At 35.5% G+C, this 27,085-nt stretch overlaps 1 protein-coding gene across 4 annotated transcripts in view; it reads right to left on the reverse strand.

Annotated features, from left to right (window-relative positions):
• DACH1 (dachshund family transcription factor 1) overlaps positions 1 to 27,085 on the reverse strand; it is a gene marked incomplete at its 5' end in the record, with an annotated part of 353,184 nt that overhangs the window by 25,521 nt on the left and 300,578 nt on the right. For all 4 annotated transcript variants that reach the window (XM_082277602.1, XM_082277601.1, XM_082277600.1 and 1 more), the window contains 4 exons: positions 7,998 to 8,066; positions 8,536 to 8,679; positions 12,933 to 13,080; positions 21,592 to 21,743. In XM_082277602.1, coding sequence (XP_082133728.1) covers positions 7,998 to 8,066; positions 8,536 to 8,679; positions 12,933 to 13,080; positions 21,592 to 21,743 — 513 coding nt within the window. The remainder of the gene's footprint in view (positions 1 to 7,997; positions 8,067 to 8,535; positions 8,680 to 12,932; positions 13,081 to 21,591; positions 21,744 to 27,085) is intronic.

Here is a 27,085-nt window from a genome sequence, read left to right on the forward strand (position 1 = left end):
TGGTCAACCAGCAGCCACATGGCTCCAGATCATACACACACACATTGCCTCGTAGGTCAAGGAAGTGACATATTAAGAAATATTTGGGATATTCAGAAGTAGTACTTGGCAGGGGAGGAGGTAAAACAGAGGTGGAAGGAAAATGAGAAAGCAACAGGGGAAGCTGAAATAGTGTTGAAGCGGGTCGACAGAGAAGAAGGAATGTCACATGGGAAAATGAAAATGCATTTTTATTCTTCAAATTACCTGATCCATTAATTTGAGAATTCTGGCTCTATACTAAACCCAAGCACCTTTCTGCTAGAAGTCCCATGCAATAATAAATGAGTAACAACAAATCCATAGTACTTACTAAGTGGTGATAAAACCAGAATAACTGATGAGCAAGTGTCAATTGAATAAAAATGCAGAATTTACAAGTTGATATACATAGAGAGACATTTAGCAGTTTCAAGAGTTTTGATGAGGAAAAAAAGGCAAGAAAAATCTTGGTAAAATGTAAAAAGAATCAGGTGCTTTTCTTAGGTTTAATCAATTAATACTTTAGAGAACATATGGCCATTGTTTTACATGGAATTATACAGTTGGATGACCTCGTCTTCAGGCAGCTATGGATGCAAAAGGAATTGCTTTAGATTAAGAGGGACATGGAAAGGAACAGACAGAAATGCAGAGATAGGAGACAGAAGCTCTGGGAGAAAGATGCAATTATTGAAAGGACTTTACACATAAAAGAAATAGACTTAACGCTGGTCATCACAGTCAATATCATGAGGAAAATAAATGAAGAAAATACTAAAGAGAAGACATCTTAGTTAAAGGTGCTGCAAAGAACACTGATGTCCTTAGGAAAGAAATAAATGTTCTGTCATTTGACGATACTGAAAACTATTTTTAAAAAATCATTAGTTAATTTGAGAGTAGTCGTGCACTGGAAAATGTATCCTATCTATGATTAGCAGCCAACAGTAATCTTCTCTAAGTCTACAAACATGAACTCACAAAAATACTCAAGATTTACAGAAATTAGGACAAGAAGTCTGAGGTGATTGGAATTGGAAACAAGGACAGAAAATGTGACTGGGGGAGTGACTGAGACTGGCTAAATACATAGATAGAAACACAGAAACCAGTGCACTGGAAGACACCGTGAAATAAAGTAATAAAAATGATTGGCTGACAATAACTGAGGCTGAAGTTGGGGGACTGAATTATTTGTATTAATAGACAAGAACAGAACCCAGTGGTCAAGAACAGAAGGAAAGAGGGGAGACAGAACACAGATAGGGCAAGAAAGTCAAGTAAAGTCATCTGAGGTTTCTCAGAGGGAGAAATCTTGGTGAGTAACTGGACATGTGGCATATGGATAGAGTGTTATGAGTCAGTATCTGGAGACACCCAGATCTTGCTTACAAGGATATTAGGCATAAGAAGTCAAAACTTTAGAGGCTGGAATTATGACTTGATATAAAAAGAAACTTGCATTGAAGGGTGTGAGAGAAAAAGGGTCAAGAAAAAGATTATAAAATTTGAAAGTTGATATTAAGACTGATAGAAAGCCCAGAAATGAGAGAGAACCAAGAAAAAGAAAGCCTGATGGAGACACTGCTAGAGGTGATACAGGTTGCAAGAAAAATGAAAGGAAGATTCTGTGCCCAAGAGCACAAAATGTATCCCAAGATTGTCTTTATCATAGCAAGTATCTGTAAAACTCCCATAGCAAAATGGTCATTCCTTAGGCCACACTGCTCATATTAAGGTATTACAGTTTATCAGTTACTTGGTTAGTTTTATCACTGTGAATCTTAAGATTCAATTCCATATGTTTTTCAGATGTTGTCTCACAGTGAAACCTCTGACTTTGTAGTTTACTTGTTAAGAACACAACCCTAGAGGATAGTTATCTAGGACATTAGTGAAGCAAAGCCCTCAGCTGTTAGAAAAGGCCAAAATTAAGATTTAATATATGGAAGAAGTTTAGATAATCATTCACAACTATTCTCTAAAGCATGATGTCTAATGATGGAAGCATTATATATAAACCAAGCATTATATAAAGCATTAGAACACACACTGACCACTGAAGATAAAGAAAATATTGGATACATATCCATTTATTCACCTATAGTTTTGTCCTCTGCACTGAATGAGACAAGGTATTGTGAAAAATACAGTATCTAATCATATAATTAAAGATTGTATCATGACACATATACAAAGACAGTTGAACAAAGGTGTGGAAGACAACCTTAATTCTACCATTTCCTAATTTTGGAATGCTTGACTTCACAGCCTTGATAATGGCCTTTTCCAATAAAGGTTTTGATCTCATAAAAAACATCATCACAAATTTCCACACACTTTTGTCCATGATTTATACATAAGAAATAGAATTGTGTGCAGTAGCTTCACAGAATCACCAAAAGTTCCTTTTCATTGTGGAAGTCCTTCAGATACCCATCTTTCAAACACAAATATAACAAGAAAGAATCAAGGACTATCAGTTCAGATTATTACATGGATTTTGCTTGTTGAAAAATAGATTAAACAAGTTTCAAACCAATGCAGAAACAATTTAGGTTAGGTTTCCATTCAAATGACTGAAGCCGTATATAAGTAATTTTTATTAATGTGGAGGGCAACTGCAGGGCAGCTGTCACCTAATATCTGGGCAGCAAAATGCACACACTAGGTTCTTACAATGGGCAAATTTAAATTGTAATTTCTTTCTTGTTCTTGTTCAGTAGCCTCCAAAGGCTTTACAAGGAACTTCACACAGGACCATGCAGTGAGTGTGTTGAATTGCTGTTATTTTCCTTCTCTATTCCTGAATCTGTTCAACATCCCTATTTCCTCTCTCGTCCTTTCTGGGAGGGGAGAAAGACAGATGGCCCTGGAAGGTTCTGTGTGCATGGTAGCTGTGTGGGTTTTTTTCTTACATCAGGAAAGTATAATCTGAAACCACTTAGCATTACACTTAACTGAATTGTCAGTATGATTCTAGAGAAGAGGTGGAGAACTAAAGAAAAGCAAGACATTGGTGGGAAAGGGCTTTCATTTTGCTAAGGGACAGGGAGAGTAGATAACAGATTTATCTGGAGAAAGGCTGATAATGTGCTAGAAGAAAAAAATAATATTTGCAGCAGAATAAGGAACTGAGGTGTGAAAATCTGACCAATGGACAAGGAGAACAAATTTTCTACTAGAGGAGAATAATACATGGGTGAGGAAATACTTGATTGAGAGTGACCAGAATGGAAGAACTTTGAGGACATGGAAAATGCAAAGGGCCTCTTGCAACAAAACCAGACATTTGAGGTAAAAACCAGATACACCTGAGAATTCAGGGAACTGAGCAGGGTAAGAAGACATAGGAGTAAATGATGGAGCTGATTTCAGGAGCAGCTGGAATGATGGCATGTAGAAGTTGGAAATTATTCGGAAGAAAGCAGAAAAGTTGCAAGCTGAGGCAATTGCTAGAAAATTTGAAATAAATTGAAAAGACAAAAAAAACAGCAGCATGAAAGAGGGAAAATTTGATTCATCTTCCTGTTCTTACCAGGATAGCTTTGGGACAAAAGCTATCCATTTGTGACTGATTTGAGCAAAGGAACACATGACAGGAATGTGACAAGGAAAGAATGGTCAATGATGAAGATGGTGCAGAACTAGAACAGTTTAGAAGGTTTTAGATAATGTGTAAAGCGATTTGTGTTTAAATGGAATGAAAATGAAGGTACAGGACTTGGGAGGGAAACTGATGGGAGAGAGAAAATTGAGAACATGGGATATAGAGAGGAAAATAAAACATAATAATGTAGGCAGCCAAATACATGGCAAGTAACCAGATGGAGAAGAAAAAAATCAGTGGAAATAAGAAAGTAAAAGCAGCAGTAAATGTCATTGTTCTAGTGCTTAGTAAGAGGTCTGGTAACAAAACAGTATATAAAAGTCAAACATTATCTTTTTATGGTACCTTTTTGTGTGGGATGAGGGGGTCTTGGGAAACCGGATTGGGAGCTAGGCATAGGCATCTAGTGAACCTACAATATGTATGGAGAAGAGGATAATCTGCTTTATTATTATTTAAAACAGAAGCAAAGAAAACATTTAAAACCAGTGTCTACACCAGTTTCTAATAGCTTAGTATCTATTTATATCTCTTAAAAAAACCCCATAAGTACATCGGAGATCCATATTTCAATCATTTATTATGATTATTTGTTAACATTTTATGGATATTGCAACAAACTGTTATCTACTCAGTATTTAAAAAACTCAAACCCAACTCTAAAATACTCTGCATTGCTTCTTTTTATAGTCTTGTATTCAAATTCCTTTTTATTATCGCTCCTATTTTACAAAAGACTTTACATGCATTAAAAGTGAATCTAAATGAGTGCTACATGACAAAAAAATAGAACAGAACATACCCCCTTATTGACAAATGCAATTATCTTCTACGCTTAAATTAGTCCTATTCCTTACTCTTCAAAGTGTTACTTAAAAATAGCAACATTAGATATAACTTCAAGCTGACAAGTATCCATTTATTCATAATAAATAGTAAACAAAATCTTTAGTTTTAATTATGATTTTCTTGCATAATATTTTCTTAAATGCTGAAATTACACTTTGTGTTTCAATTATAACACTTCCCTACAGAGCACTGCAGCTTTCCTACCTTTGTTTGCTTAGTTATAGAACTGCATAGCATGCTCAACACAGTAAATTGAAAAATGATTGTGGATAAAAAGACTATTACCCCAGGCATGCTTCGATACTGAGACACAGATACATTTTTGAGAGGAATAAGAAAGTATTTCCCTAGTAAGTATCTTTTCCCCAGAACCTGAAAGGTGCAAGAGGTGGTATTATTTTTTTAATTATGGAATATACTGTATTTAGAATAGTATATAATATTTCTTTTATAGTGCATACCAAAGTATACAAAATACAATTTACAGATAAAACGTAAGGACACAATTGAAATAGTGTTTAATTGTGACAATAGGGTCTTTGTTGCCCCAAACAAAATCCAAGAAAGTACTGGAAAAAGGTTTCATCCATTGGAAAGCTTTTGTAGAGTTTTGCAGGTAAAGGGCTCCATCTGTACTGAGCATGCTTTATTCCAGTGCTGCAGGAATGAAGTGGTTCTTTCCCTGCAATTCTTTCTCCTCACTCCTGCCTACAATTGCCATGCTAAATACTGAAATACTACCAGAATGCTCTCAGTGCTTCCCTCCCTGATATCCAGGCAGGTACACAAAAAAACCCAAAAATATACTGAAACTGGTAGGGAATGTGAGCCTGACAGGGAGACAGGGAAAGCAGACACTACAGATGGAGATGTGGTTTGCAACAGGGAAGGCTGGTAACAGGGAATGTCAATGCAGCTCTTGAAATGACTGGGTAAGGGGAGGAGGCAACAGGAAGGGTCAGACACAGCCAGGGGGCTAGAGGTCACTGGGAGAGAAAGAGCTTGTAATTAAGGAAATAATCAGGGTGGCATGAAACCAGGTTCAGAAGAGAATGCTGGAAGAATGTGAAATTAGGAAAAAAGAAGCGCAATGTAATGTAGAGCAAGGAAAAGAGTCAGATTAGCAATTGGCAAAAAGTGGGATTAGAGGGAGGAGGAATAAAGTAGGAGGAACTGGGACAGATACAAAGGGATACAGAGTAAGTGGGACACAGAGAAAAGGGAGTTTATGGTGAAAGGAAATCCTCCTTCCAGTATTGGAAATGAACACAGAGAGTCCTGACATTTGGCATGACTTGCCTGCTACTTACTGTTTCTTGAACTATTTCTGAAGCCTGTCACCCTATAATGACTGATTAACAACATCAGTGTGTTCCTACAATTACATTTGTGTTGTAGCATTATATATTGTGGTAGAACTAAAAGTTCTGAACTGCTGTACTATGATTGGCTGAACACATTAAGCTGTAAGACATGACAACTCAATTTCTTGCTTATTCTTTCCTTTTTCTTATAGACCCTCTGCTTTAGTTATATGTTAAGAGTGCAAAGTAGTTACAGGAAATGTCAGAATTAAGGTTGCCTTTGCAGTATGATTCAATATCACAATCAGAAAATATCATGGTCCAGCCTTGAACTAAATAATCATCTGTGGATTTTAGTTTTGTTTTTAATGTACATCATCTTGGACAGATGAATCAAGGAAAAGTCATTACTGAGAACATCTCCTGTAAATCCTTGATTTCATTTATTTCAAAATTGAAAATATGTGAATTGAGCAATAGTAGGCAGAGGATAGCTGGGAAAGAATGCACAATTATTGTTCAAAAGCTGAAATGCTGTTTCTATATAGTTTGGGATAAGTCCTTTAGAATACATACTTCCAAAATTGTATTGTTCTTATTATAAATATTATAAATATCCAGCTTGATATTTCAGCCTATGAGTGAAACTGAACTCAACAGGAACAGTGATTTGATTACACCTGAATACTTTTGCCAAAAATGCAAAGCATCCTGAAAAATTAGGTCCTTGATACTTGACAGTTAAGTAATATGTCATCTTAATCTGTCTTTGACTCTGTTTCCCAGCTATCAATACTCCGAATGGAATACTCCAAATTTCAATTCTTGCAAGAATGCTCTGAAGATGGAGCAATTAATGTTTGCAGAGTGCAAGTACTGCAGTGACCGGTGCAGCAGCATGTCTTCCCAAGAAATTAGAAGTTTGTTTTAGCATCAAAAGAAGTAACAAAATGTCTGGATTATAACAAAAGACATAATGGCTGAATTCTTACCAAATGGATTATGTCAAATGGTGCTTTGAATAACGTATACATTTTACGGGAAGGAAGGCAGGAATCTGGGATAATAGACCTCATAACATATATTCACTTCCCAGGCAACATTTAATCTGGCATATTCCAACTTCTTTGTTATTGACTTCGCAGACATAACTTGCTTTAAATGTATTTGTTTATATATATGTGTTTGCCTTTCATAAGAACTTACTGCATTTTTGGTATTTGTTTATATGTTCAATCCATTAAAAGCTTCTTGAATTTTTTTTTCTGTTGTTACAGTCTCCTTGTGGCACACCAGTAACAACTCCTTGGAAGTTAGAAAATGTGATTAAATAACCCACAGAAGATGTCAAATGATACTGTTAGGATGATTGACTTCGAAATGCAAAATAAAGGCAATTGAGTGTGATTACTGGAGCTAATCCTTTAAGGCTTGCCTCTGAAAAAAGCACCTTCGTTTACAGTTGAAAACAATTGCTATTTTTATTGTTTAGTATTCATGTAAGTAGATTTAGCCTGTTGATAAGAATAGATATTATAACATAAATACTATCTTCAAAATTTGCTCTTTACTAATATCTTGATGTTTGCAACATATATATATACATCTAGATTCACAGGGGAAGTAATATGGCTCTCTTTAGTATTTCATGTATAAATTTACTCAGCAGATTTGTTTTATTAAAATGTAAATAATGGGATGTGGTAAATGAAAAATTCAAGATGGGAATAAACAGCTTATTTATTGTTAATGCTCAGAGTAGCTTATTGAAACACACCTTTCAGTAACTGCCACTGACTATTAGCTATGAAATTCTCATCATGCCTTGAATGCTACCCATTAGGTTTAGCTATTTGTACAGTTAAAAGGCTCAAGATGCTTCAAATATACCTTTAAAAACATTATTAACTCAAATCAAACTACACACATTCACAAAAACTGCGTTCAACATGTCTGAGATTCAACCCGATACTGCTTCAAATTAATTATTCTTCTTTAATTGCTCTGTATAAACAGAAATGACCTATTAATTTAAAGAAAATCTATCAGCACAGAATGTATTCTCTCTTATAAACAAGCAAGATGAACTTGACCTTGTTTGAACTTGTTTTGATGTGGCCCAGATGGTAGGCTACATGCTTGAATAGCAGTCTAAAGCTGAGGAAAAACTCATATAGCAAGATCTAGATTTATAGCCTTTTGCAAATTCCTACCTTGTATTGTCCTTTCAGCATCTGTTCTGCCCCCGCTGCGGTCAGCTTCTATCTCTGGGGTCAGAGAGTCTACAAACATAGAAAGGTAAGACTGACACATATTTCATTTGATTCTTATAACCCTTTTTACAACCTGTTACTCCAATGCTGAATTACAATACAATCAACCTTTGTCAGTTTTTTTAATGTTGAACAATGACTGGAGGCCAGGACAATTTTTTGTTAGACTGGGAAGATTAATGAGCAATAGATTTTTCAGGCATAAAGGGGGGGAGAAAAAAAGGTAGAAAAAAAAATTGACTTCTCAAGCTAATAATATAAAATTGTCCTAGTTTGAACATTCTCTCCAGTGAGTTTATTTGCACACACTATATAAAGTAAAAAAGTAATAAAGAGAGAGGTATCACTTGAATGAAGGAAAGAAAGGAGATTTTCTTTTTTGTCCCTTTCCATCATGTTATAAATTTTCAATATAACAAGATTCTTTTGGCACGTAAATTGAGAGTTAATGACACAGAGGCAAAAATTGGCTTCTTACCATTTAGGACCCTGAGACTATCTGTTGAAGCTGCCTGTTTCAGTGTTTGTTCTGCTTGCTCTCGTCGTTTAGTCTCAAATTCAAGTGCTTCCTGCAATTTCCTCTTTGCCTTCTTTTCCTTCTTTAGCCTTTTCTGAATTATTGCTGTGAAAAAAAATAACATCAGTATACTCCAGTTTGGATCTGAAACTTGGCTGCACGATTACCTATTAAGAGTCCTGAGAAATGCTACAGCTGCAACATTCATATAAATTGATGAATTACACAATACCCATTTAAATTACTTGAAATTTGCTGGAATCACCCTGGAATATTCTAAGAGCTACTGTTCTATCTGACAATATTCAAGAGTATGCGGTATCAAGCAATGACTTTTTTACTCTTTTTTTTTTTTTTTTAATAAACAGCTGAGAATGCAAATTTTCAAATCAGAAAACCCCAGAAACTAGCAATGGAATGTACTTTTTGAATCATCTGACGTATATAAGCCCCTGTCTCTGGAGTGAGGTGGTTTTTCAGAATTAATTTCACCATTTCTATTTCCCCTAGCACAGTTAATAGATGCACAGTGATGGAGTTCTTGCCTCCCTGCAGTTTCTCTTGTGTAAGAGGGGGATCCATGTGCCTGGGTGCTGGGCACTCCCCACCCTCCTCTGGTCCTCATTTCCTGGGGAAAGGCCCTGAGACTTCTAACTCCCCTTCAAGATCTGCTTCCTGCAAGCCATCTGACCTCTTGGTGCCTGGTCTCTTCCCCATATTTACTCCTTTCCCACATTTCCCTTTTGTCTTTCCTTTTCCTCTTTCTTGCTTTCTGTTGGTGCCTGTCCCATCAGCCATCTAACCTTGAAGAACTTGCGGCAAATCCTTTATGGTGCTGGATCCTCCAGTCAAGTAAATACTACAATGCTATGTCAAATGTGAGGGAAAATACTGGTAAAGAAAGGAGGATTTTGAAATTAAGTATAGAAAGTCCTTATTTAGAAAAAATCTTTCCCTTGTATCTCTTCAGCTTAAACTCTGTAGGAAAATGATGGCAAGTCCAGGATGGGACTTCATCACAATTTTCGTTCTTACAACCACAAAGGTAAGACTTGCAGGATCACTAACTAAAGGAACATATCACATGTTATGCTCCTGATGGAAAAGGGTAATGTCAACCAATTTTTCTACTCTATTAAAACCAAAGTGGGCCTCTGAAGCAATCATGTAAAGTTGTAAAGCATAGCATTATCTCCCCTGCCACACCCCAACCATTCTTAAATAGTACATTTAGGGTTTTCACGGATGTGAACTCTTTTGTCCCAAGATCTTCTGGATAATCCTTTCCAGGAGAGTCTGTTATTTTTACACCAACTAAGAAACTACCTACTAAATTACTCACTAAAGAATTCTTTACACACATGAAAAGAATTATCCTTACCAAATCCAGTTATGAGGAACTGTTAAGTTTGCATGCCAAAATCCATCTAGACCTGTATCTCACTCCAAAGTAACCTCCAGTACCTGCCTAGCAATGAATGCTGGAAAATACAAAAATATACTTCCACCAGTTCATACTCCCCAGGGACAGTAGACTGTGATGGTGGTATCTTTCACAAAATGCAAATAATTAAATTTTTTAAGGGAACTGTTCATTGTTATTACTCTTTAATTTATATGCTAAGAAGAACCACCTTTTAGATGATCTTGTATATTTTGTGCTGCCATACAGAACTGTTCAGGCACAAAATTAACATAAGCACATATCCTGTAGTCAGAATAACTACATAATTTACATCCAAGACTTTGGAATTTTTGGTTCTTTCTCATTTTGTACAACACCAACTACTTTACAGTCTAATTAGCTCATACTATCAAAGAACATCTAGCATCTATACAAAGGCTAAACTAAATACATTTTGAATCATTGCATGGTTTTAATGTTTTCATTATAAGTACTTTGAAAGTGATTGCAATAAATGAGAAGGAAACATATGTTGCTTTCTGAATTAAAATGTCATCATGGCTGACACATTGTAGATGTGACTACAGCAGTCAGAGCCAGAATTAGCAAACCCTTACTGTGTAGCTGCTCACAGAAGAGATATTATCCTACTTTCACCAGTTGATGAGACACATCCTACAGCCTTAGGAATCGTTAATTGGAAAATTTAGAAAGAAGGAAGGAAGCAGTACAGTAAATAAGCAGCTCTTTAGAACATACAGTAGCAGCAGTGAATCCAATGCTCCACAAAAAAAGGAAAAATTACTCATATTACTCATATATAGCCACTAAAGAAAATTATATTTGACTTATATTAACATGATGAGCAAAAGATAGATAGATGTTACCTAATGCTAAAGATCCCCTTCCCAAAGGGTTTGACCTCTATGTGACACAGTGTCTTGTGTTTCTATGCTGCAGCTTTTAAGTGCATTTCAGTATTTCCATACGGTGTCTCTTCACTTAGCAGGGATCCTGGTACATTTCTTCCTTCTTGCTCATGCTTCCATTATGACATGTGAAACTTTCCTTAAGATATGACACTTGCTATCTGGAAAGCTAACAGTAGGTAAAGGCTCCTATGCATTTTTCTGCCTTTAATTGAAGAATAAATAGTCACAATAATTTCAACCTGGCCTTATTTTTTCTCTCTTACTTCGATCTGTTAATTTTAAAGAATAATCCATCACTTTTCTTTGTTTTATATGGAAGTAGCCACTAGCAGAGATAGTCATCCTCATTATATTTGCTTTGCTGCATACCACCATTAAGTGTTCCAATCCATTCCTCTTTGGTCTGACTCTTTTCTCCAGTGCAAGATCATCATTAGAGGGATACATATACAAAAGCAGGTAATGCATCATGCTGAAAATAATATTGCCAATTATTTCAGTAACCTGAACAAAATAAAGGACTATCCCATGTTTTTTTCTAACATATAACTTTGAGTTAAATTCATTTTGCTTAATTTTCACTGTTCAAAACACATGTGTCTAGCACAGCCTACTCAACCATGTGACCTCTGGAGTTAAAGGGAAGAGAAAGAAGTCTTCACAGTGCAATTGACCCACCCAACCTATCTGAGAACAGCTTCTCCCTTTATTGTTCAGCAAGCAAACTTCTATTCATTAAAATGAGACACCTAATTTTAAGATGGCAAAACTACAGTCAGATGGGTTCCTGCCCAAACCTTTTCTCTTGTGCATGTGATTGCACAACTCTAAAAGGGAACATATATTTGAGCAGTTGTGAGAAAGATGTGAAGACTAACCAAATTACTCTTTTACCAAACTATTTTAAAAGTGTAATATAATTGTATTGAGCAGAATAGACCTGTTGTGGACAAAGGGATGATTCATTGCACAGGTGTGATAATTGCTAATAGCAATTGTCTTTCAAAATGTACTCTCAAAAGCTAAAAAAAGGGTAATTAATGATGTGATATTCCTACCCTTCAATGGGTGAAGGCATGAAAAAGGATTACATTTAGTACTTACTGCTAGCATGTAAGTTTAAGGCATAATGACATTGGCTTTGAATCCAACTGTTCTTGGGATTCTCTGTTTAGGTGGTTACCAGAAACATAAACTGAACAAGAAGAGATTTGTAGCTCTAGCCCTACAAAAATACACATCTGACTTGTCATGGTCTGAGTTAAACAGCAAGTGAGTCCCAGAGGTTAACTGTCCTTGCAAACGAACCGGGCACTTTCAAAGGGTGAGACATACAGAGACAGAGAAATGGACGCATAAAGAAAGATAGAAACATGCTCGTAATGCACATAGTTAATGCCAATCACTGCAAACTGCCTCACCATTGCTATCAATGTAATTTTTTAAAAATCTCTAACATGTACAGGCTTTACAGTGGCTGATGTTAACGCTACAGATGCTACCAACGCTTCTGCTTCATCAAGAAGAACCTTAACTGCTACTTCTACAAACATGTATTTTATTTACTATGCATTATGAAGAGCTCATATATTACCATTATCTTTATATTTATAACCTCCAGTTTGCCTAAATATGCACTACAAGAACAGACCAGAGTTCCTAAAAACTTGCAGATTCTTAAATTTGATGCAGATTGTCTTTGTCTTAAGTAGCTGTCCCTTTTCCTAATGATCACAACCTGCAAAGGTCTGTAACAGCACCTAGGGTATTTATAACTGCTTTTGTATTACTGATGTTACAATATTCAAGAAAAATGTTGAGAAAAAGGAGGTTCCTTGCTCCAAGTCTCATGAAGATCCTATACAAAATTAGGCAGGTTATAAAACATCCTTCACTGCAGTCAGCTGAGACAAAACATGATTTAAGGGTGGTAAAATTTTGAACAAATGCAGGTGTTTGTTAGAAAATTCTTTCCTAAGGAAATAAATTACATGGTGTTTATGTCTGCTTAAGCAAGATACCTCTGTTCTTCTGCTCCACAGCCAACTGTTTTTCAAGTGTTTCCCTCAGTTCTCGTTCCCTGAAGAGTTCCATCTTCAGTTCTGTTTTTTCCAGTTGGACCTGTTTCTCTTGAGCTCTGGCATTGTCTATAGCAACCTTTAGTAGACCCTGTTCAGAGATAAAGTTGGATAATATTTGGAGAATGTTAGAACAGTTGACATAATAACTACCTACCTTTATTTTTCCTTGATAGTCACGTGAGATTTTAGAAATAAAATAATTCTGTCACAGTATCAAAGTTACCTATTATCAACAACAATATTTAACTGGAAATAACTTTAACAGCTGGACAAAAGTCTGTAAAAACCTGGAAGTCATGTTTTCCCAGAAAATGTAACCTCACCTCTGACTGTGCATATAACTAATGTAAAAAATGTATAGGAATAGGTTTACTCCTTTTAAGAAAACTGAAAAGTTGTCAGTCTCACAGTCACATAATACACAGAATTCAATCTCTAGTCCAACTCAAGCCAATGGAAATTAGCTAAGGGAGAAAGTCTCTTTTAAAGTCCTGCCATTTTGCTCCTCATCCTTGTTAATTACCATGGACTACAGCTATATTGGGATGTTAAGCAAAGGACGGTCACAAAGCAGGAAGATATCTCTGTTTTAACAAGTGTGTTCCCTGATTTGGTATGATTATTATCACACAGCAGAAAAACAAAACACAATCATGTCTCGATTTCTTGATCTGAGATGGTTGATACAAACTGTACCCTTTTTTCTGTTGTTAGTGTATCAGGAAATAACAATTCAGATTATTCTAAACTTCTTTTGAGAATTCCAACTTCAAACTTCCTTCTTCTTTTGAAAGGAAATAAAATGATCCTGGCACAGCTAATAGTGTATTATTAATAATAACAACTAGATAGGACACTGACACAGGGCATCAAAAAAGAAGGAGAAATGAAATTGAAATAAATGAACATGCAAATGTCCTTTTCCATTTTCCAAGAGTCTAGCCATCAGGCTCTTGGGTCTACACCCAAATCTCTCCTACTGAAGCTATCATAATAAAGTAGATAATTAAGCACGGATATTCATATATGAACCTCCATGGATATGAAACTAACTCTCCTATATCCTAGGCAAGACTCCTGATAACCATAGAGATAATTTGACCCAACAGAGATTTAATTACTGATATAAAGCAAAACAATGCCAACGAGACAGAACAGTACTCACCAATGGCTCTGCTAGGGAAACATTCAGCTAACAGATACAAGGTTCACACTCAAGACCAGGTTTGAGCACTACAGACATAAAAACATGATGCCCCATTCCCAAATAAGCTCCCTGACCCCTCAGCCACACTTCCTAAATTGGATTCTGGGTTGCATGTTTTTAAATTTTTTTTTTTTTATTAAGTATCTCCAAAAAAAGAATGGACAAAGCAGCATGTATAATGATTCTTGAGAAACAGAAAAAGTACTTTTTGTGTTAGTCTGCACATTTATCCCTCTAGTCTTCCCAGTGCCAATGATTGCTTTAAAATTTGTATCCTTCAAACTCCTCTTTTAGTACTGTTTTCAGAGCCTGTTATTTTCAGTACTCCTCATCCTCCTTCTTAAATCAATTGTTGCCTCAAGTCTTGTCTTGTTCAGAGCTTAATGCTCTGCAGCTCTGTTACACTTCAATCTATTGAAGTCCACAAAAGCTAAAAGAACTCAACACCTGACTGCAAGGCCCAGATGGTAAGCAAAATGATATACGCTACGTGAGTACAGAACCATGTTTGGAAAAATGGTAACAATGGTAACACAGCAAATGTCCTCACAAAATGTTTAAAGTTTTACCAGTTTTCTTCTGCTGTCATAAAATAACTAAACCACAAAGGTATTTTGGGTTGAATGTTAAACCTGAATGACTATTAAAGAAAAACAAAGAAAGTACATATAAAGCTCTACATTACATATGCAAAGCAAAGTACAATTTGAAATACTTGGAAAGTGGTTTTTCTAGAAGTTAATATTAATTTGAATTCTGTTCCTTTTCCACAGTCATATTCTCCTACATTTGGTGCATTTGAATTAGTAAAAAACTGAAGTAGGAGTTGTTAATCAATACCTGCTTCTGGCTTATGCTTAAACTCTAGAGTGTTTTAATTTCCTCCAATTCATCACTTAGTGGAATATGTGATTCATCCAAATCATAAATAAACCAGATCAAGAGAAATTACATGAAAAGTATTTGTTGATGAAAAGTGTATTGTCTGGTAAGTTTAGAGCTGCAAACACTGTCTTCCCAAATTCTTAAAATCCATCTTGTTTAACAATAAAATCAAGCTGCTAAAGCAACTGCCGTCTTTACTCAATTCAACTACATTCATGTACATGTTTCTTCTTCATCAGGAACAAACAATTAGCAACAAATGAAAGAGATCATTACATCAAGTGCCCTTTTAGATCACCCCAATTAAAACTTTAGTTTAGCTGTATTTTAATTCTAAGATACCAAATTCTAATTTTCTGCTCTGATTGCTCTTGTTGACTTATCTTTGAAAGATGTACTCTCGGTGCAAAGCCTAGAGATTATTTAGCAAGATGCCAATGTTGGCATCACTTAATGTGTTGATTGGTTGTATTATCAGTAGCAGTTTAAAATAAATTACTATTAAACTATTATTGTCCTTGGCTGACAAAACACAATATTTTGGTGTTCTTTAAATATGAAACAATCATTGTGAATAAACATGGAGAATAACACTAGAGTGTAACACTGATGTGTGTAATTTTATATTAAGAATTGCTGCAAAGTACAAAGCTGCTAAAAGAATATTACATTTTCTATTGAATTTCTGCACCACACTTCCTCCCCCAGCCTTTCCTTTTTTTATACTTGCTAACATAGCTAATGGTAATACATTACCTATTGCTGCTGATTATGTCTGAAAAATATTAGCTTTTTGGAGCCAAGATCCACTAGGGACTACTTATAAGCTACACAAAATTAAGTTTCATTTTTAGAAGTTAAATCAGTGCACATCAGTAGGCATCCAATGAAAAAAAAATCTGCACTAGAGCCAAACTGATGCATATCAAAAGTGCTGTTGCTGCCAATGACAGCACTAATGCAGAAATACTGGAAACATTCAATATCTCCCTTTATTCAGTGCAGAAGGGTCTGAGAAAAACTAAAAAAGTACAACATTTAAAAATCATCAGTGCCCCCTGGAACAGGAATAGCAATTTCAGAGTTGCAGGAAATTCTATTAATTCTCCCAGTGGATCAGCTGTAGGAGATTATACAAAATACAGTATGTCCAACTTGTACATGCTATGGCTAATCCTCTAACCTGATATTAAATCAATATGCTGCCAATGACAATTGGAAATGCAGTGCAACATAGGAAATTAACAAAAAGAAAATATTTCTCTTTGGGAAAGGTCAGATGTTACGAAGGCTGCGTAACGATAATTGCAGTGAACATGCTCAGGGTTCCAGATTTGTTTTTAATACAGTATGGCTCTATCTGGAGCCTGGCTTCTCTGTGTCATTCTTAATTTTTATTTCAATGTAAATGTCAAAAATGGAAGTTTTATTCCCTGGAGATTTACAGACCATTCTGATTTAGTTTGTTTTCTTTACTGTACTTTTTTTAGTATTTTCCACTGACAAATCCTTTAGAACTGTCCCAAATGCAAAGCTAAATTGATATATGAGTTTCTTCCCATTCTCTGATCTGAAAACACCATCATGTTAGGGCAGCCTCATGATCCTACAGAAACAAAACACGTATCAAACCTCAACTCAGTCTTAAAACCAGTATTACTCATCACTATTTTTAAATTATGCAAATAATGTGTTGCCTACTTTGAAAGGGGTGGAGGGAAAGGTATATAGAAGCTCCTTCTCTTTCTAGCTGCATCTATAAGTGTGTGTTCCAACTAACAGAATTTAGTTGGCTATACATTTATACGTGACATCAAAATGACCTCGCTAATTAGTTTGACAGTCTATCTAGAAGATCATATCCTGTTTCCAACAATTGCCCACATTGAGTTAGAAAGGAAAACTAGAAGATCAGGGCATGCACACCATGAAGTTTTCCTGGTCAAACCTCCCAGCTTCCAGAGGGTTGGAGCTCCGGGGCTTCTTTCTGCAGTATTAGCCATTCATGGTGAAAACACTTTCAGATAACATTGCTTCTCTTTTAGTCAGGAAAATAGATATCATTTGTATGGTCTCACCATTAAAAGTATCTAGTGAAAGGCTCTACAAAAAAATATATATATATAAACATGCAATTTTAGTTAACTTCGCATGTTAATTTTTGAATATCTGCTATTTATAACTGACTAGTGACTAAGTACCATGAGCAAGACAACATATTAGAATATCTCTAGAGATGACTCCTGAAAGACAATGCTTTTAATATCTCAGATCAAATACTTTATCACAGATAAAGGCATATTACACAAGTATAAATGACATTTTTCCATTACTATTTTCTGTGAAAAATAAAATAATTCTCTTGAATTTCAGCAGAAGATAAATAAAATAAATTTACTTTTAATGAAGTAAAACTGTGATTTTTTACTTTATCCACTCTTCGCAGTATTTTTCCCTTAGTATTTAGTCATAGATAGTATCAGTGCAGGAGACTCACAGCAATAAAGCCAGTAGTTTTCTTTGTTTTCAGAGGGGAATTTAGTTTGTAACCATGCAGTGCTTTTATTAATATCAATCAGATACTTGCAAATTATTTTAGGCATTTCTTTAAAAATATTTAGCAACAAAAATATGTCAGTACAATACAGTCTTGATAGAAAAATACAGCTATCATGGTGCAACTATATAATCCCTTAGATATTAATGGAAATTCAGCTCAGGGATGGTAAAGATTCAGACTCTAAAAGCTTGAAAGAACATTACTATTACCCAAGAATATTGTAGCCACATGAAAGGCCATGGCTGTAACATACTTTGGCATAATCAGGCCATGACTCAAAAAGGTAAACTTATGTGAGGGGAACAGAGACATCTTTAGCCTTCTCACCAGCACACACACAGCATTTTGCTGTGACTCACCTTCCCTCACCCTTCATCCTCCCTGCAACTGCACATACACTTCCAGCATTTAATCTAGAAGAAATCTACAAATACACTTTGGGAAAAAACAGACATATGACTCAATTTAAGTTCTCTGGGGAAATTTATTTTCTCTTCCTTTTAGATGTGCAGATACAATTCCAAATAAAAACCCCCATGTTTCCAATCTTATTCCTTTTTTTAATGTGTGTATTTGTTTAATTACATTCTTTTATAGTTTACTGTTTGTATTTCAGCAGTCCCCAGCAAGAACAACATTGGTTATTCTGGGTATTGTATATTGTTATTATCTCCTCTTTAAATGTACAAATAATTAAACATTGTATTTTGCTTAAAGAAGGATTTATGGAGAAGTAAAAAAAAATCCCATATATATGGCATACAGAAAGACATACTGGTGACAACAGAAGCAAATAGGCTTGTTTAATGTTTGCCTAAAATTATGAATTTGTGATCAGGGACTATCCATTTAACTTTAGTATGGATGGAAGAAACAGACCCACTTGTGTTCAGAGGTTAATTCTAAAGGATGACTCAGACTTCTACAACAGAATTAGTTAGGCAACAAATTCACCTTAGTTCATCAGCATCTGCAGGACTTATAGCACATTAGTTTTTAAGTTACAGAAGCGTTTAGAAATTTTTGCTCTCATACCCAAAAAGCACAGTTCCAATGACAATGTTTAGGATCCTTTTTACCTTGGCAAAGGTCAAAATTAGAGCACTTAGTGCCCATATGACACCCTAATCCTATTCTGTTTTAAACCAGGACAGTCTCTGCAAGCTTTTTGGAGGCCTCCAAGTCTATGTTATTCAGATCCTCTGGATCCTGCACCTCACACAACTTAATATACAGAAGGGGATCACGGCAGAGATATCCACTGTCAAGTCCATGCACATTAGTGTAGCCAGAAGCTCCTTGCTTATATATTTCTGTGATAAACATATTCCTAAAATGTAGGCTACCTCCAGCACTACATGTGCCATGTTGTGGATGCTTCCCAGACCCATTACCTAACAAAAAATTTTCACTTGCATTTCACAAGTAGACATATACCCTTTCAGTGAAAGGACACCTCCCTATTTTCAGCATGAATCACCCTGGGGGAAAAAGAGCAGTCTTTGGCAAATCCACTCATGAAGCCGTTGGCTAGATTTCTGCTATTTTCTCTTTTAAAAGCACCTTAGTACTTAAGGCAGGGAATGGACTGTAGGCCAGATGATCTTTCCGAGGAAGTTAGACCTGCTCCACTGATGCAACAAGAGAACAGTGAGGTATCACACTGCTCCACCTCCCCATGAAACCACATCTCTACTGAAAGGGATGCAAAATTCATCAGGTCCAAAGGACAGCAAGGAACCATTTATTCAGTGAAAAGAGTCCTTCTAATTCAGGTAATAAAGGCACCATGGGTTTCAGGCACTACTTACACATTTCCTAGCAAAGTCACAAATTACAGTGCAATCAGGGACTCTTTCCACAGATGCCATCAACAAATTTGAACTTGTAGTCAAATACCTAAAACTCTGTTGGGGAAGTGTCAGCATCACAGTATCTGACTCATTTGTGGGCATGGGGTAGTCCCCTCTCATTGCAATAGCGGCTAAATATGGAAACCATTTTAAATAATTTTAAACGGCATTGATTAACAAAATTGCCACTATTGTCCATAGGATATTGTAATATACTCTACTGCTCTTAGAGTCAACTTTTCCTACACAGATGGGAAAATAAACTAATTTTACTTATTTTTTTTATTTGATGAAGTGGTTTTCTAATGTTGTCCTGATAAAAATTGAATCTGGAGCAGGGGAGGGGGAGGAAATGCCTTTCATATACCATTATGAAAGGATCCCTAGAAATCTGTCAAAAACATGTATTGTGATGTGCAGACATACTGAAAAACTCCAAAAGGACTTATGTCCCACCACTTTTCCCTAATAGATGATTTGTCATGATATGGAATCTCGATGTAAGGAGTAGGATGTACAAAAGCACAATGAGAGAAGGCACAGAAAAGTTTCTGGTTTGCTTATGATGTTGCCTTTTATCTTTTCATCCCAGGGAAGATTAGAGCATTTAAAAAAAAAAAAAGTAATGACTGAATTTCACATTTACATTTTCTGTAAAACAAAACTGAATGCATTCTTGGCAAATTAATCCTGGTCATTTATCCTGAAGTAGTGCAGCACTCTCATATTCAATCACGAGATTAGCTAACCTGTTGATGCTGAATGCTTTGCTCATTAGGTGGCTGTCTAGAGACACTAAGCGCAGACATTTGTCAAAAAAATTACTAAGAACTTTTCTGTACATGTATGCACAGCTAAAACATTACTAACTGTATTTCTGCCTTAAGAAAAGAATACAAGCTTTGCAGACTGCAGCAGATATGCTACAAGAATGCTGTTATCAAATTACCTTGGTTCACGGTTTAAATATTTAAGATGCTAAGTCCCAGAACTGCAAAAAGGAATCATAAATATGCTCTTTCAGACCAGGCAGAGATACTAATATTCAATTCTTAAATAGCAGTACTTTTCCGTTATTAGACCTCAAAACACAACTAATGAATGGCTCATATACTTTTCATAAAACAATTCTGAAGTGCCATAAACTTTCATGAGATTTCTTCAGACAGAAAAGTGAGCAGGATCTGGCCCTATTCCGTAATATCCTTTGCTGGATAGAATACAATTGGTTTTATGTGTTTGCAGGAATGACCAGGAAATATATGGTGACAAATTAGAAGTTGGTAGCTGCCCAGACAAGGCTTATCTGGAATATGCAATATGGCTGTGTTATTTCTGGCACTATCATTTTGCCTCTCCATGCAACTTACAACCATATTGTTGCAAAATTTGCATATGGGGAACACAAAGTCATTGCATTTGTGGACAAAAAAAAAATTCTTAATTCTAATATGAAACACAAACAACTTGGCTTCAAGTATAGTATCTACTATAAATAATAATTGAACACGGCTCTAATGTACACACAACAGACATTGGGACTACCAAATAGGAAATCTGTATAAACTTTGGTAACACCCTTTGAAGTCTATTCTTTGAAGACAGCACTTTAAGTGAAATAAGCTTATTTATAAAAGAAGTGCTTTTTGAAAATGCTTTTATGGGCGACACATTTCAAATAGCTTTAAATATCCTTTCCACCATGCCACTCGAGCAATTTGAAATAACTATTTATTAAAGGACTCTTTCTCTGTTTAGTAAATGAGATAAAGTTAAACAGTAAGATACATTTCATTAGCCTGTAATAAAAAGAGCATTGAAGACAAATGTTGTTAAACACACCAATGTAATTTACATTGAATTTTCTGCTGTGGTTTAATATACAATCTGTATTTTTATGTACTGTATCTGACAGCTTCTAAATTCATTTGTTTGCTGTGGTTCCTTTAAAACCTAAATTACTAGAAAGTTTCAGTAAATTAGTTGATCCAAATAATCTTATGAACTGATTAAGCTAGAATGGTTTTATTAATTTAGACAAATCTGCAACTGGCTCCTCTCCATCCCTTTAAGCTGATCTACAGAAAGGCCTACCTGGATGTTAGTCAGAAGGGTCTCTATGGAGGACAATCCATCAGGGAATAGAAAAGGAGATGGAAAACCCGGAGGTAGTGGTTGCCCATGCCCAGTTAGAGAAAGTTTGTCAAGGCTGTCTCTTGCAGTTGGTGTGGAGAGCGGGGTCTCATCTGTATGTGATTGAAACAAAAATATAGAACAAGTTACGCTTGTCTGTTTTTATTAGACCTCAGTAATGGCTTCCCTAGTGGTTTCCAGAACATTTATTGCAAATTGGTTCCTGCTATCAGGAGAAAATGCTTTCTGCTGAATTTTCTTTAATGAAAAAGCTGTGGAGATACAACAAGATAACATTAATGAGTAACTTTATAAGCCTTTTAAATGCAGTCTCTAATGAGACTGAGTTTACAGTGCCATAGAATCTTTTTAAAACAAATATTATCTCACATATACTTGTGATAATATATTCAGGCTGACTTTATGGGCACCTTCCCAATTATCTCATTTTAGTTTGTGTTCTATTTGGATTGACAATAGAATATTTTCTAGCATGACATATATTTTGTATATGAGAAGTATTTGAATACAGGGCTTCCCATACAATTAACCCTTCCCGCTCTTAATGGTTTCACTTACAGCTCAGAAGATTTTGCAACACCAAGAAAAACTACAGCTCCTCAATACATTTTTCATCAAGAAAGTACACCTGATTCCCACAATTAATACATACTCTGAACAGTACATGAAATTAACAGCATGGTAACAATCACTGGCCTAATTTTTTTAAGCACGGACATCTCCTAACAATTAGTGCTGAACTCCTTAGTGGATCTTTGTAACAATCAGATCTGATCAGTTCTGACATCACAACAGGAAAAAACTTGCACAGCTTGAAGACTTCTAAGATTAAAGTTTCACAGATAATCTGTGAACAGATTAAGAATTGGAAAAAAAAAAATAAACCTCCCACAATTAATAGAAACTTCACTACCCTCATTTGTGGTTTTTTTCATTGGGGTTTTTTTGGGTTTTTTTTTTTCACTTTCTGAAACATTTTTAGGCTACTGTTGATACGATATAGAAATTTAGGTCAATTTCTTTGCACCAGATGTTAATCTGAATTCTTCAAAAGGAAAACTATCTATACATATATATATAGATACATATATCTATGCATACTCTTCTTACCAAGGGCTCAGTCATTAACTGACACATTGATGTATCTCAGTACAAAGCAAGGACATCAGAATGTACTCTAGGTATTATGCAGACTCTGCACAGCTATTTGACTACAAAGGAGTTTGTCAAGACTTGCTTTTTTCTATTTTGGCTTTGACCATTGTAAGTTATATATGTTTTGGGGTAGTTAAATTTCTTTTTTTGTTGTTTGGTTTTGGTTTTTTTTTTTTTTTTTTTTTGTTGTTGTTGTTGTTTATTTAATTTTAGTTTCAATAATGGTTGTACTTCTCTATTTATCTTACCATGTTCATTAAAATTGTGTATGAGAGTTGTTCCTAGTTGCCTAAAAAGATCTATCTCTTGGACTGAGTGCAGTGTTTTCTTAAGTTGACATAGTCTGGGACCATGAAAATTGAAATCTGCAGTAACAAAAGGTTACAGTGTTGATGATCTCAGGATGGGAAATCCTTATAGTCCCAGTTCATTCCAACAGTCCCCATCACCATTCCTCCAGAAGGAAGCAATCTCTAATGATGCTCAGATGCAGACTTCTCGTCCCATCTCCTCACCAGCTCTGGCATGCTGGCCAGTATTTACAGTGCTAAAGTAATAGCTTTTCCTACTATGTCCTTCCACAGAACTACCCAAACAGGCCTTTGGACATCTGCTGCTGGGCTGGTACCATTAAGCTCTTTTATAGACAGTGGAAAGAAGCAAAGGCCACTTTAAGGTACTCATCCACCTGAACTCTCACAGGCATCTACTCCAGGAAGAGGAAAACCTTCCTCTAGAAGTGCCTGCTGGCTGTAAGAGAAGCTTGAGATGAGCAGCTCTGATGGAAAGATCTGATTTTGTGAAGATCACTCCTATCCTGGGTGCTGTTCTTCCTACTTCACTGTGGCTCAGGCTGAGAATAGACTACACAAGGAGTAAGACGCTCTGTTTGTCACCACTCATGCCACAATTACTGCTTTCTCATAAAATCATCATTCAAAAGCCTTCCAAGTTAAGGTTACTGAAAGGAATTGATGTTAACCAGGAAAGCTTCAGACCATTCAGATTCATAAAGGATTTTTTCAGCCATATTTAAGTTTTCCAGTCATGTTACAAAGTGCTGAGAAAAAAATGGCTCTAGATTGCTGAACCATTTCCTATCTACCTTACTGAGATTCAAAGCAGGCTCTGAAAAATGTACTATGTGGATGTATCCTCTGTCCTCAGGCTACCCCTCAGCAGCATGGATAGATCTGTAGTCATTTTGTAGTAATATACTAAAATGTGGCCCTAAATATGAGAATTTTCTTTCCAACTTTTAAAATATTATAGAAATATTCACCACTTCATTAGAAAAAATAAATTATGTATTTCTGGGTATTGAAAACTAGCTTAGTTCAACTTCCAAACTCCTAGTGTCAAAAATCACTACCAAATGTTTTTTTCCAAACTGCTGCCAGAATCGTTATGCTTTCATTAATCAAAAGAAACAAGCCAAAACTTAAACAAAACTAGTTAGACAATAGATTGATAAACAATACATAATATTATTGTGTAGCTGAAAACTTTTTCCTGTACTGAAAATATGGCTTCCCCAAATTATTTTACCCAAATTAAAAAAAAAAAAAAAAAAAAAAAAAGGAAAGAAAGAAAGAAAAGAGAAGAAAAGAAAATATTTAAAAGCCTCTTCATTGTTACGTCCTTAAGTATTTTTTGGTAGAGATTTCTTTATATCAGTGGTTCCAGTGAAGGTATTGCTCTTGCATGATATAGCAGGAAAGAGTCGAATCTCTAGTATGCATGGTGAAGTTGATTCACATAAATGAGAAAGGAAACAGAAAAGACATCATTTTCCTCTAAGTTTGCCAGGAAAATGGATCAATGACCTCCTACTTTCTAAGACTACTTGGAATCTTACTGATAATTTAGGTCTAAAATTGTCAAAGTATTTTAAGAGAGACTAGATGAAACTGACCCACTTAAAAATTCCATAAGCCTTAATTAACTCAAAAACTGCTCTTCCATGCAATTGCTGAGATGCTGAAGGCTCCTAACACAGGTCTTGTAACAGAATTCAAGGAAGGGATCAATTTTTTTTACTGTATTACTACTTTACAATTTATTTAATGTTATACGTGCTGTACTTTGTGCATGCTCAACACGTGAAGTTTGCGAAGATTTTTTAACAATGTGTGGCATGGTTTTGCAACAGGCAAAGTAACTCAAAAAAGATTAGAATGATATGAATTCAAAGGAACATCCAAACTGTTGTTATAATAAATAACAGAAACAAATTTACACTGAAGGGTAGGACGAGAGAGATGAACTTACTCTGAACTTATTCTAATGAAATGTCAACTCAGAAAAAAAGTCAGACTAATGTGACTTTGTTTTCTTGATGTCCCATGTGAAATAAACTTTGAGTGTGAGTATGTTTGAAACAGAGCAAATGTACATACTATACACAGGAAGCATGGATATTTGTGGATGTGAGATAAGCGATGATTGAGGGAATCTTAAAAAAATGCATTTTTAAGAAAAACCACATTGTAAATACAGCCAATTAAAACATAACCACATAACTTAGTAGCAAAATAATACGACCCCTCGCCTTTAAAAAATTTAAAAATAATTTGTTCCTGCACAAGTCTTCTTTTCTCGAAAGGATGAGATATCTTTTGTTTCCAAATAATCATTAGACTAACATCTTTTAAACTGCTGCAAAGGAACTACTAATGTTCCTCTTACACTACTAGCAGAGCAATGCTGCAAAATGATGAGCCCTTGCTGGGAAACAGAGATTTGGTATTTTCAGTCTAAACACATCAAAGGAAGTGTTAGAAGAGAAGTCAGGGCAAAAGGGGAAATAGGGTCAATCTACAACTCCATTGTCAGAGTGGGGAGCACAACAATGAAAAGAAAGAGGGGGGAAAAAACAAAGAACAAGGCAGAACAAAGAAGTGTCCGGGCCTGCCTTGGTTTGTGCTAGGAACTGAGATGTTATAAATTAACAAATAAACAAGGATAGGACAAGCTGTTACCCAAGCCTCTACAGTATCTGGGCAGAGATGAATATGTGTCTTGACATATGAACTAAATCACCATAACAGGCAAGTCTGAATGCGACACGTATCTTTATAGTATTTGTAAATGCTACAACCACTCCATCCATTGTTCCTCAATTTCCAAAATTCACCTGGTTTTGTTCAAACCAGATTTTATCTGTAAACAGCAGCTGGTTTGGGCCAAGTACAACAAACATATTTCACTGTATTTGGTTTGTTGCCATTCTATTTTATTCTTTCACCAGATAGCATGGAAACAGACATCCGGGAAGCTGTGACAGCTATTTAAACAGTAATAGATAAATAGAGGTAGCCATTGTCTTGTCTTTGTTCCTAAAAGCAAGTAGGATAAGTTCAGACCAGTCACCAATCAAACTAGAGAATATTGATATTGCCAGGATTTGAAAGCAAGTGATAATAGCTGGCTGAAAAAAAAATACAGATTACTGGCATTCTGTAATCATGTCATGCTTTTTTTGCAATGCATCTTGAGGCTTTTCTGTTCTCTGAAAAATATTCCACATGTATTTGTTCCTAACACAGGCTCACTCTTACCACTTGAATGATGAAAGAGGATTTTGCTTCCACTTTTTATTGCCATAAATCTGGTGCACACATTCTTTTCTACAGTGTAAAAACGATCTATTCCACTTGGCTTAATATTATTTTGGTTTACATTGTCAAACACTCTTTAGTACAAAGCTTTATATTTCACCTTCCTCATGGTTAGAGGTTTCAAGTGTGAGAAGCTCTTCTGTTTTAATTCATCTGTAATTCTTGATTTATATTAACACAAAAGAACATGGATCCCATATCCTGAATCAAAATGTTTAAAAATTTCAGGCAGATATAAGCAAACAAACAAACAAATAAATAAGAACCTCTTGCCCAAGTCCCATACCATTTGGCTGCTTTACAGATTTTGTCATTCAAGATTCACCCTGCATGTTACTGCGGGCAATGCAAGATGACTGTGAAGGATGTTACCACATATAAAAGGAATGTACTGAAACTAATTTTTAATTTTTTTTTTTCAATCTACAGTTTATTTACTTCTTTTTATACAAACAACAGCTCTCCAGGACATCCAAATACTCTGAAATTAAAACATTCGCAACTGGGACAGCTGGAAATCAGGAGGGAATATCAAATATTCAAATTGACTGACTGATTGGTTAATGTTTCTGTAACACTTCAAACAGGCTGGTGTTCTCACAGTTAATAGCACCATTGCAAATGCTATCGACTGAGTTCTGCTTCTTGGATTGGTTTGT

The sequence above is a fragment of the Coloeus monedula genome (assembly GCF_965178545.1).
Source record: "Coloeus monedula genome assembly, chromosome: 3".
NCBI lineage: Eukaryota > Metazoa > Chordata > Aves > Passeriformes > Corvidae > Coloeus > Coloeus monedula.